Genomic DNA, 12,489 nt, shown 5'->3' on the forward strand with positions numbered 1-12,489 from the left:
AACCGCTGCTGTAGCAAAATAGTCGCATCATCTAATTTAAGTTCTCTCTCTCTCACACACACACACACACACACACACACACACACACACACACACACACACACACACACACACACACACACACACACACACACACACACACACACACACACACACACAGAATAACCTACCTCCTCTCATCTTCAGGTGTTTATTGTTTGTAGCTAATATTATATGTAAAGTATATACATATACCTGAAGTCATGTTAGTTATACACTGTAGTTATATTATGATATGTAAAGTATACGTATCTGAAGTCAGTTGCTCCATATTTGGGGGGATTATGCAACATCACTACCAATATAATAGATTGCACAGTTTAGCATTGATGGTGTAGCTATTATAATCTATTGTCAGGGCGACTGTATAATTGCACTTATATTATGCTAGTATGTTTAATGCTAGTTTTGATGGATCACAATGAGGATGGTTGCTTTATTAGAAATGCTGTTTTTACTGTCAAATGAAGAGGAAAAAATCTTGTAAATGTATGTCTTTGTTACGACAAACTTTTTATAAGTGACCTGTGATCAGTTTTTATTTTTCTACTGATGTTGTTTAACCGTTTGTAAAGCTTAAGACATGTTAATATTATAAACAAGTGCTGTTTTCATGTATGTGTTGTTACCGCATTCATTTGTTTATTTTGTATAGGAGATTTTTATCACAATGAAATAAAGCATAATTTAAAAGAGTGAGTCATGTCCGCCCCAAATGTAATGCTGACTGCTAATATAAATATTTTTGGGGACATTTTGGACGACTTCGTCGTGCGACGAACGGACGAAGCATACATAAACCTAGACCTGAAACATGACTGTCACATCATGACAGTCATGACAAAACTTCAACCTGGTATTTACACGTTCTTCATTTACAATCCGTACATCTACATAAACGTTCAAATTTAAAATATAAAGTGCTTAACCCATGGCCACAGATGTTACAATTGACTTTGGTTGGTTATAAGTACACGTATCTTCCGTATTGTTTTATAAAAAGCATTGTAATTCAATCGGCGGCCATTTTCTCAAATAGTTATAATGTATCAGGGTGCAAAACACACTTCCCAACCGATAGGATCGCGTTGAAAGCATCTGGAGAAAATTCGAAGAAAATGTCCACCAATCGGATTAAAATACTTTTTATTGAACGATACGGAAGATACGGGTACTTATGTGGGCCCGAGTAGAATTGTAACATCTGTGGGTAACATCTGTGGCCATGGGGTAAGCACTTTATATTTGAAATCTGAACGTTAATGTAGATGTACGGGTTGTAAATGGAGGAAGTGCAAACAAACCAGTTGAAGTTCAGCCATGATGACGCTCTTGACGGACGAGCGTCGTGTGCTCCATGGCTAACATAAACCAGCGTGATATAACTCTGACATAAACCGGGCTTCGTCGCGTCAGTCGGCTTCGGATTCCCCCAAGACAGATTGACGTGTCTTCAAGCCAATGAGCGATCAGGAAACACGATAGCGCCCACCCACCCCTCAGGCATGACAGACAGCGTTGCCATGTCTGCTTAATATAAGCGACTTTTGGGCTTGTTTTTCTGTAAAGTTGATTGTAAATAATTGGTAGTAGTAGTAGCATTGGTAGGATTTTTTTGGGCTTATTTCTAAAGTGTAGTTGCTTATTTTGGGCTTGTTTCTTATAATTTTGTTTAAACCAGTGGTTCTCAAACAGTTTCATGTCAAGGTCTCAAGGGCCCCCAAATTAATAGGTTTTTGTCCACGGCCAGATTTGTGTAGTTAAAATGTTTAAAAAATATTTCAAATGTTTCACTTTTTTTCCAAGTTTTTTTAGAAAATTAGCAGATCTACAAATTCACAACGCATCTTGGCTTGTTTTCACAGACCCGGTTAGCTTGTTCCAATTCTCTCGCCAAAATCTGGCAACGCTGAGGACAGACAGGCTGCGCATGCGCCCGGACCTCTGGCAGGTTACACGAGTAGTTTATTTCCAGCCTGGTTTGGGTTTCCATCCAGGAGGAGAAGAGAGAGACGTGTTGTAACTGTCCTTATTATTAATATAAACATTCTGCATGGACTCCCAATGAACGCATAGTGTCTCCGGTGGCGGTGGGACAAAGTACGGAGGTTTGTGCGCCCGAGGTTTGACACATAAACGCTACAATAAACATGGAAAACGTTGGGTTTGTCCGGCGTTACCACCAACAGGCAGGCAGCTCGGGCTAATGCTAACCGTTAGCCACCGTGTGTGTGTGCGTGCGTGTATGTGTGTGTGAGTGTGTGTTAGCAGTGTGCATAGTGTGTGTGTGTGTGGTGTCCGTGTGAGGTCTGACAATTTTATATAACTAATTTTTCGGGAGCGTTAAGCGGCTAGTCAGAGTGGCCGGTTAGCGCTGCTAATGTCATTTATTGGCTTTGTCGGTGCGTTTCTCCGGGTGTTGTTGCGTATTGACTTGTTGGCTCTTCCAAGCTAACGGTTAGTTAGCAGCATCAGCATCCTCCAGCACACCGGCAGAGAGCAGCCAGCAGCGTCTTTGGTCCTTTGACAGCTGGCCAACCCACACCGCCGGGTTAGATTGCACGTTCAACCCACAGTAGCTGCCATGTCGCCCTGATCTCATCAGAACCCGTGTTTGTTTACCTAACCCAGCCAAGCTTATTGCCCCCCCCCCCCCCCTCCAAACACCACCCCCCTGAACTGTTTTTACATATCTACCCGTGGGTGGCACTGGGATGGCAGCGAGCAGTGGATACTCTGACCTGAGGGACAAACTGAAGTCCATGACCCCTCACAGAGACGAGCATAAAAACAAATACCCAGAAGGAGGAGCGAATGGCAATGGGAGAAACGGCCGGAAACGCAAGTTCCGGGAGTCCGATGACGACAATGACGAGGCGGAGCACAGTGGCGGTGACGACAGCAACAACAACGGGGCGGAACCCCGCGAGCACGGGGAGCAGGAGGCCCGGAGGGTGAAGAGCGGCATCGAGCAGAAGAGCATCTTCACGCCGGAGGAGTGCGCCTCCATCGAGGAGAAGATCGACGAGGTGGTGGCCAGCGCGGAAGCCGGGCAGTACCGGGAGCACACCGTGGACCGGGCGCCCCTGCGGAACAAGTACTTCTTCGGGGAAGGGTACACGTACGGCGCTCAGCTGGAGAAGCGAGGGCCGGGCCAGGAGAGGCTGTACCGCAAAGGCGAGGTGGATGACATCCCGGACTGGGTGCACGAGCTGGTGATCAAGCGCTTGGTGTCCAACGGGGTCGTCCCGGAGGGCTTCGTGAACAGCGCGGTCATCAACGACTACCAGCCGGGGGGCTGCATCGTGTCGCACGTCGACCCCCTGCACATCTTCGCTCGCCCCATCGTGTCGGTGTCCTTCTTCAGCGACAGCGCCCTCTGCTTCGGCTGCCGCTTCCAGTTCAAGCCCATCCGCGTGTCGGAGCCGGTGCACATCCTGCCGGTGAAGAGAGGCAGCGTCACGGTACTCAGGTAGGTGTGTGTGTGTCTGGGCCGGCCCCCTGCTGGGTGACCTGTTGATTAGGGTTGGGATCCGGAATCGGAGGAACGTTGAGGAATCGGAGGAACGTTGAGGAACCGGAATCGGTTCCGTCACATTTGGAACCGTTTCCGGGACCAGGTTTTATCACACTGTCAGAGCTACTGTATATGTGGAGTCTGTGGACTTAATGTCTGCTATACAATGCCAGTAGACTTCAAACTTTTTTGATTAACTGATTCACTGCCAATCACGTAGATCTACGCGAACCTATTTAAAGCCGCCACGTGCCAATCGCGTAGATCTACGTGAAAAAAAAAAAAAAAAAAAACCAAAGACCAAGGAGATATGATTTTTCGAAGATCTAGACTCCTATCCACTTCCTTGTTAACTTAAAACTTAAAAAATCTGTATCTCGGCTCCTGAATACTTTTTTTTTTCAATGAAAAATCTCTGGCACTGGCTAAAAAAATATGAAAATACCTCTGGCAGTTAATGGGTTAAAAGGACCACCATAACTCTGACCGTGTACAAATGTACATTTGTACACTCAGAGTTACAGACCTGTAAGGGTCCATTTGTAACCCCCTTATAGGAATCGTTAAAGGGAACCGTTAAAATCCCAAAGGATCCCAACCCTAGTGTTGATAGAATGAGGTGAGGACTGCAGGAACAAAGTAAGTTAAAGGCCAGGGTAACTCTCAAACTTTTTTAATTTCAAGGACCCCTAGTTTGGTATGTAATAGGCCACGGGTACCCCATAACTCTTGGCGTGTACAAATGGTACGGGTCCATTTGACTCCAGTTGTGTACACTCAGAGTTGCAGACTGTACAGGTTGATATTTAACTTCCTATTCCTAACCTATCAATAATTTAGCTGGCGACCCCCTGGAACCTCCTCAAGCCACTTAGAGAACCACTGACTTACAGAGCCTATCTTCTCTCCTAGTGGCTACGCTGCTGACGACATCACCCACTGTATCCGACCCCAGGACATCAAGGAGAGGCGTGCGGTCATCATCCTCAGGAAGTGAGTCAATGCTGCAGTCAGTTATTTAGCGTAGCCAGACTAACTATTCCACAATCTCTGAATGCCATATAGAGTCTGGAACTACACCTTCCCGAAAGCCGAGAAAGGACGCTGTCATCTGTCTGATTCCGTTCAAATATAATAAAAAAATTCTTTAAATCATATTTTTGAATTCCCATTTCTCCCAAGCATTAAGTTATATAATACTTTTGACTAATTTGATTTACATTAGGACAAATTTACGCGGTGTGGCATCCGCTTTACCCCCGGATCATTTTCAGCTCTTCCGTGCTCCAGACTTGTCTGACGGAAGCATTTGAAAATTGAGGGAGGCAACAGTCTGGCTCGTGAGACTAGTTATGTAATGAAGAATAAAACGTTGTCCTCTGGTTCTAAAAGAAAAATAAACCCACACACTCATCTGCTCCAATGTAATGACAACGTTTTCGAAACTTTATTATCCTTAAATTATATTGGAGCAGATGAGTGTGCAGGTTTATTTATTTTTCTTCATGATCTTTTCCTACCCGGCACCTCAGCTGAGTGCTGTGCGTATTCTATTAGTTTTTCTCCTCTGGTTCTAACCCTTGCTCCCTCTTGTGTTTGTCAGGACGAGGCCCGACGCACCTCGTGTTGACTCAGACAGCCCTCTACGTTCCTCTCCACCGGAGAGACCTGCTCCTCTAAAAGCAAAGCGTTCTCATCGCAGGGCAGATGCCGATGCCGCTCACAGGTACTTTAGTGGCTTTGTTTTAGGTCAAGGGTTCCCAGACTTTTCAGGCCATGCATGACCCACCCAAAATAATCATATTTGAACTGGGGACCCCCCACCCTGACAAGCACTTGGAATTGTAGGAGTTCAGGCATTACATTTTGTTTGACTCGGTTCCACAGATACTGTATATATTATATTATTACAAACTCACAACGCCTCGCAATGTGAGCCGTTGTGAGCTTGTAGATCTAATAAATTCGAAAAGACTTATTTGATTAACGTTTATATTTGATTTGATATCATTTAACTTATACGCAAAAATAAAGATAAACACACTTAAGGGCCTATTCAAAACTTTTCAGAAATAGATGATCTGCTATTTCACGAAAGTGGTTAAAAATTTTGGACACATGAGCTGCACAAGTGCACATACCAATGTTACCCAAAAAGTCAAAATAATTGCCGATATTGAGGTGCGTGTAGTGCATAACAAAGGTGATGGTGTGTGCAGTGAGTGGACACATTTGTGATGTACAGTTTATGATTATTACTCACTCTGCAATGCCTAATTATCTCGATGGACTTCTCTTGTGTATGTGTCTGTCTGCCCCTCCCTCCGTCCCTCTCTCTCCACCAGGCCCAGGGTTCTAGAGATGGATAAGGAGGAGAACAGACGCCCATCCCTCTCCGGCCGTCACCGTCGCCATAGCAACAGCTCAGAGAATTATTGGCGACGCGGCGGCCAAGAGCACGACAAACACAGAGAAAGTTCAGGACGCAAAGTCAAAATGAGACGTCACTGAGGACTTTGCACACGCATACATACATACACACACACATACACACCAGTCCCTGCATGTTTTACACCTCAGATTATTTTTGCCACTTTCTCGCTCCAGTGTTAGTCTGCCGTGAGGAGAACTATCATCACCTTTAGTGTTTTTGATTTGAATCTAAATCAGTTTGTGGCCGTGTGTTTTCTCTCTGGCAGACTTAAAGCCAGCACTTACTTATAACTGCAGTTATACTCTGTTGTTATACTGTAAAAGATTCTCCACGATATGCTTTTTTTTTGGCTTTGTTTTGTTTCTGTGTTCATAGAAATCAAAATGGCATGTATTTTTTGTAACTTAAGATGTACAGACCTCCAGAGCTAATGGGAAAAAAAGATGTATGTATGGACTTGTACAAAGGAGACACAAACAAAAAAAGAATTGTTATGTAAGTTGTTATAATGTTGAGCGTGTATACACTTTGATTGGGGGGGAACGTTTGTGCAAACAGAAACCTGTACTGTTTTTTTCACACAGCTCTGACTGGCACACATACGTTTCCAGACCGATTATCCCTTGTTACCTTCCCGTAGCTCAGTTCCAGATACAGAAACTGTAGCTGCAGCTGTAGCAACAGTGGGGATGCACGATAATGGCATTTTTGCGTATAACCTATTATTCCCATGGTCATTACAGCTGATAATGATACCTATTTATTTTTCACTATTAGAGTTTTATACTTAACTGTGATTCTTGGTGCAGACAAAAACGCCCCAAAACAAAACTACTGTTCTGTTTTATTTCTAAACACTACGCTGTCTGCATTTACAGAAGGACGTGAGCACAAATTAGTTCAGCTTAAATGTAGATTAAACAGCAAGTCTTTGCACACCCACAAAGGCGACAGGTGCGTAGGAGAAGACCAGACGAGGGCCCCAACGCACTGAAAGAAACAAACTCCCGCTCACCGTCTTCAAATGCAAGAAAACATTTTTTCTTTCATTTCAAGACGGTGTGCTGGAGTTATTGTCTTTTAGCTTAAATGTAGGGAAAAAAACATTTAGGCTAACACACCTGTCATCGCAGCATTAGTAATGTCATATTTGTGGCAACATTGTGCATAGTTTTGATATAGGTATAAGCAATGGCCGGTAGCGATGAGCTGACTGATATATCGTGCATCCCTAATAAACATGTTTTTGGGTTGAATCTATCTGCGACACCAGTCATATCTTGAATAAGTTGTATCACAAATTACCGCTGTATGGGGTTCTGGAAAAAACACTAAGGGCTTTTTTACACTAACCCCTCAATTTAAACTCATTTTCTTTCGACTTAGTGCCACGGGTATATTTTTTCATTTCTACCTAAATCAGGAAAACAAATTGAATCTTTCTAATTTGGTATTGGATGATGAAAAAAACAAAACACCCATAGCATGTCCTGATGGCTTAGCCCGTACTCCACTCTGAACAGTGTTCTTGTTTTAAAGGGATTGCCATTTTAAAACAGAATTCACATTTTAATTAACCAATTTCACCCTGGTGTACCTATTTTGTAGCCTGGTAAACCCTCCCTCCGGAAATCTCATTTCCATTTGATTCCAGGAGTGAGTCTGGCCTGCAGACCTATATGGGCAATTTGGCTGTGGGCTGGAGCTGGGCGGGAGTAATGTAGCTTTGATGTCCAAGTGGCCCTTTGATGTCCAATTAAGCCACTTTAGGCTGCAGTGATTATCACCAGGAGTAATTGGTTTGTCTCTGATGTTAATGAGCAGCTTGTATGAAAGGTGTATTGATTAATGACGTGTGAACCACTCGGGTTCCACCTGATTGGCCTACCTCCGCTGTCAATCACAAAACAATGAGCGAGGACGCTGATTGGCTCGGTTATTTGGTAATGCACTAGAAACGCCCATACAAGCCTTCATGCCAGACTCACTCCTGGAATCAAATGGAAATGAGATTTCCGGAGGGAGGGTTTACCAGGCTACCTATTTTGAGCATGTCGGGTGCGAAATTTCAGCAAATGCTAAATTTCACAATGCCTTACACCATGAATTGAGCTATTTTTTGTGGTTAAGAAATTAGAAGTCAAGGTTTGTGAAGGTTAACAAAACTCACCCAAAGCTCCAAATGTAAAGATATGTATTGTCAAAACTCACCAATGGTAAACGTCAGGAGGCAGTTGACCTGGAATTCAAAGTTGTGGATGCATAAACAAGTCATTAGGATGGTTTCATAAGGATGTGGTCACATTTTCTGATTCAGAGCATTTAGCAGGTCAGTGAAGATAATCCCAAATGTTCATGAATTAGGGCCCACATTCATTGGCCATATTCCATTACAAAGGGCTCATCTCCAAACTCAACTGTATACTCAGGTATCTGGGAATGAATAAAACACAGTTATGCTCACTTCTAAATTGAATTATAACCGCACAAACCGATCTGGCCGCCACAAATTGGTAACAATTATGATAATTAGCTTTACATGAATGAGGTTGTAAAACTCATTGAGAAATTGAATTTCTCACTTATAAAGGCATTTTTACCTACCACAAATTGGTAACAATTATGATAATTAGCTTTACATGAATGAGGTTGTAAAACTCTTTGAGAAATTGAATTTCTCACTTATGAAGGCATTTTTTACCTTGTGGTACATGAGGTGATGTAATAAATCAAAGCTGATCAACTTTAAAATGTTTCTGCAGTATAAACCATATTTTCTGAACAAGAAAATGTCTTACCTCTCCTTTCTCAATGGTCATGTTGGACAACGAATGTAGTAAACACAAAAACAGATCTATGGTCAGTTAAGGCAGTGGTTCTCAAGCTTTTTAGTCCGTGACCCCCCAAAATAATCATATTCGAATTTTCCCTCCCACCCTGACAAGCACATGGAATTGTACGAGTTGAGGCATTCCATTTAGTTTGACTCGGTTCCACAGATAAATATTGTGAAAATGTTTGACTGAACTGCTTCTTAGGTATTATTTGACAATTTGGCCAATGTTTGACAATTTCTATAGTATATATAGTTTCTGTTCATTACTTTTGACGCAGTAATTGTCACAATCAATGTGCAGATACCCTGTACACTTAAACTGTATGTTGGTTTGTTTACTGTTGTTGCACAAAAAAAAAAAAAAAAACAATTAGCTTAATATTAAGCTAATCATCTGGCAATCATCTGGCATTAAGCTAATCATCTGGGCTAATCATCTGGGGACCCCCCAAAATCATTTGGGGACCCGGACCCACGGGTTGAGAACCACTTAAAGGGATATTTCACTTTCAAAAAAACTTTGGGTCATTTTATTGTCTACTCAGGCTTTTGAGAGCCCCCCAGACCGTTTTTAATTTGCTTGATTCAGTATTTAGATATTTGAACTCCATTTTTGCCAGACCCAAGGGGTCGGGCTTACATGAGGCTTTGTACCTGTTTCGTCCATACATGGGCATGGTCACTTTGTCCTCCGGCCCCAGCCAAAAAAAAATCTGTCACTTTGTCCTCCGGCCCCAGCCAAAAAAAAATCTGTCCCCCTTTCGTCCCCTTTCGTCACGAACTATTCATGACATCATTATTATGTCACAAGTATGTAATTAAGTAAAGCTCATCATACTAGAACTTCATTCTGGGTCTGGCAGAACCAGGTCTCCTGGTCTTGTTAACATGTTAGATTCATCAAAAACACCCGTCCTTGCTTCTGGTGACTCACCCTGCCCTCCTAATACGTGAGGGGGCCGTGTTTTTTTTATTACTTTTTTCATTTATTTTATTTTATTTTTTTATTGTATTGAATTTATTTCAATTTCCCCCAAAAATATAAAAAATAAATGAAAAAAGTAATCGAAAAAACACGGCCCCCTCGCGTATTAGGAGGGCAGGGTGAGTCACCATAACCAAGGACGGGTGTTTTTGATGAATCTAACATGTTAAAAATGGAGTTTGAAGTTATAATGGGTTTGTATAGGAAGGGGGCGTGTCTGACAAAATGAAAATCAAATATCTAAATACTGAATCAAGCAACTTAAAAACGGTCCGGGGGGCTCTCAAAAGCCTGAGTAGACAATAAAATGACCCAAAGTTTTTTTGAAAGTGAAATATCCCTTTAAGTTAAGAATTGGGGTTGGGTTATTGGTAATTCGGATCACATCTTCATCCTCATAATTATGTTCACTTCAGACAGGCCCTGCCAAAAGCCTTTTCCAAAGATCAAATTGGTTTGATCAGAAATGCCAGAGTTTCAAGCTCTTAAACAGGTATGTGTATATTTACTGTTGTTACCCCACAACTCATTAGGAACTAGGCTACATTTACCACATACTTTTTTCAGTTACTTTCGTTTGGTTTTTCCCACGCTTTGTTTTGATGTCCCACTTCCCAAAGTGATTGATTGATTAGCTCCTGCTGTGTGTCTGCTCATTGCCTTTAATTTATTTCAGGTGTGTGTCTCAGGCAGCTGGACATTCAGTGAGAGAATGGGGGTGAGCTAGGCTCAATATTTTCTGTTGACAATATTGTAGCGATTCCAAGCTGTAAGTTCTCTGTCAGCCAGTGCTTTTATTTTTCCCAAAGATTATACAATTGAACTTTGTATGGTTTTAATGTTTGGACAGAATTGTTGGGACAATTATTTGGACAGTTTTTATTCGATGATCATTTATTTATTATTATTTAGTTATATACAGTATATGCCCACGTATTCTGCGGTTAATAATAATAATACATGTTATTTGTAATGCACTTTAAATTTGACACAAATCTCAAAATGCTATATGGGCATAAAAATTCAAGAAAATAGATTTAAAATAAAATAAAATACCCCCTCCCCAACTATATACAGCTAAGAAAAGGCATCAATAAGTCCATCAGAAAGTCCATAAGAAAAAGTGTCAATGTTAAAAACACACAAAGGCATCATGTCCATCTACTGTAGGCTAAATGTCTTTGTTATTAAAATAAAGTTACTATTGACTCTTGTTTTAGGCATCCTACCCCTGGGGGTAATTAAATGAGATACCTGGGGGGCTCTTGTGTCTCTTCCCATAGGATCCCACTGTAACAGGTGTGTGTTGGGGAGACACAGAGCACAGGATGTCCTAGGCTGCATTTCAGGTCCTAGTAGCTCCTCTATGCTCACTCGCTCCTACAAGAGGTAGGCTATATGTAAAGAAGGAAATGACATCTACAGTATAGGCTACATGATGGTAGCAAAATTACAGATCTTGTAGATTTGATGTGAGCCACTCAAACACACTGAAATGTGAACCTGTAACCTGTGATCCTGCACACACACACACACACACACACACACACACACATACACACACACACACACACACACACACACACACACACACACACACACACACACACACACACACACACACACACACACACACACACGTAATTTGAATTTGAAGTCACAAAACAAAAAGAAAGTCACAGAAAGAACACACACGTGTAGATAGACGTTTGCAACAAGACTTGTTTGTTCTTTGTGACTTCAAATGTCAATTTATATATAATTTTATCATATAATTTATATATGTATGAATATTTTATGTGCAAATTATAATGTGCATATTTTATGAGTGCTCAAATCAAATCGACAAGCTATCAAATTGGTAAACCACCATACATATACTGAAGTACCAGATGTACTTTCCTTCTTTACATAGATGTACTTTCCTTCTTTACATAACCTTGCAGGAGTGATGATAGAGGAGGGCAGAGCACATACAGTAAGGCTCATGCTGTTCTCTTCTCTCCTCTCTGGGGAAAAAAAACTCCATCAAAACAGAGGGACTCAGGCCAGCAGGTGTATGGGGAAAATTAAGGCCTGTCTCTGGGATAAGATTAGTGGCCTAGGTGGGATACCCATGGTACCTGCCTGGGGTATAGGAGGAGGCTCAAAACAATAGCAACAGCAGCAGAACAAGCTGTTTGGCACTGGCACTGCCAGAGCTTTTCATTTTGCATGGGCGCAACCCACATACTCAACTGCACTGCTGCTCATCCCACAAATGCATGTTCCTTACACATGGGCTACCATTTAAAAGGGAACTAAACAGGCTTTTTTAATTGCAGAGAAACATTGCTACAATACAGGAAAAAATACACAATTAATCACATATTTATTTATTTTAGCCATTTGGCCTATACTCGTTAGTTTAGGACACAGTTCTCATATCTCTGTGAGCATGCTCCTTGTTGCTGGTATGTGTTGTGGACTTCCATGGTCATTGTAGATGTTACAGTACCATTTACTGTTGTTACCCCACAACTCATTAGGAACTAGGCTACATTTACCACATACTTTTTTCAGTTACTTTCGTTTGGTTTTTCCCACGCTTTGTTTTGATGTCCCACTTCCCAAAGTGATTGATTGATTAGCTCCTGCTGTGTGTCTGCTCATTGCCTTTAATTTATTTCAGGTGTGTG

The 12,489-nt window shown here is 41.9% G+C and overlaps 1 protein-coding gene across 1 annotated transcript; it reads left to right on the forward strand.

Annotated features, from left to right (window-relative positions):
- Positions 1–2,008: 2,008 nt before the first annotated feature.
- Positions 2,009–6,067, forward strand: alkbh5 (alkB homolog 5, RNA demethylase; the record flags this gene model as incomplete). Its single annotated transcript, XM_080455032.1, has 4 exons — positions 2,009–3,511; positions 4,469–4,549; positions 5,160–5,282; positions 5,902–6,067. The coding sequence occupies exons 1-4, from the start codon at positions 2,754–2,756 to the stop codon at positions 6,065–6,067; spliced, it is 1,128 nt and encodes a 375-aa protein (XP_080311158.1). The 5' UTR covers positions 2,009–2,753.
- Between the last annotated feature and the right edge of the window lie 6,422 nt (positions 6,068–12,489).

The sequence above is a fragment of the Gymnoscopelus braueri genome (assembly GCF_963280865.1).
Source record: "Gymnoscopelus braueri genome assembly, chromosome: 2".
In the NCBI taxonomy this organism is placed as follows: Eukaryota; Metazoa; Chordata; class Actinopteri; order Myctophiformes; family Myctophidae; genus Gymnoscopelus; species Gymnoscopelus braueri.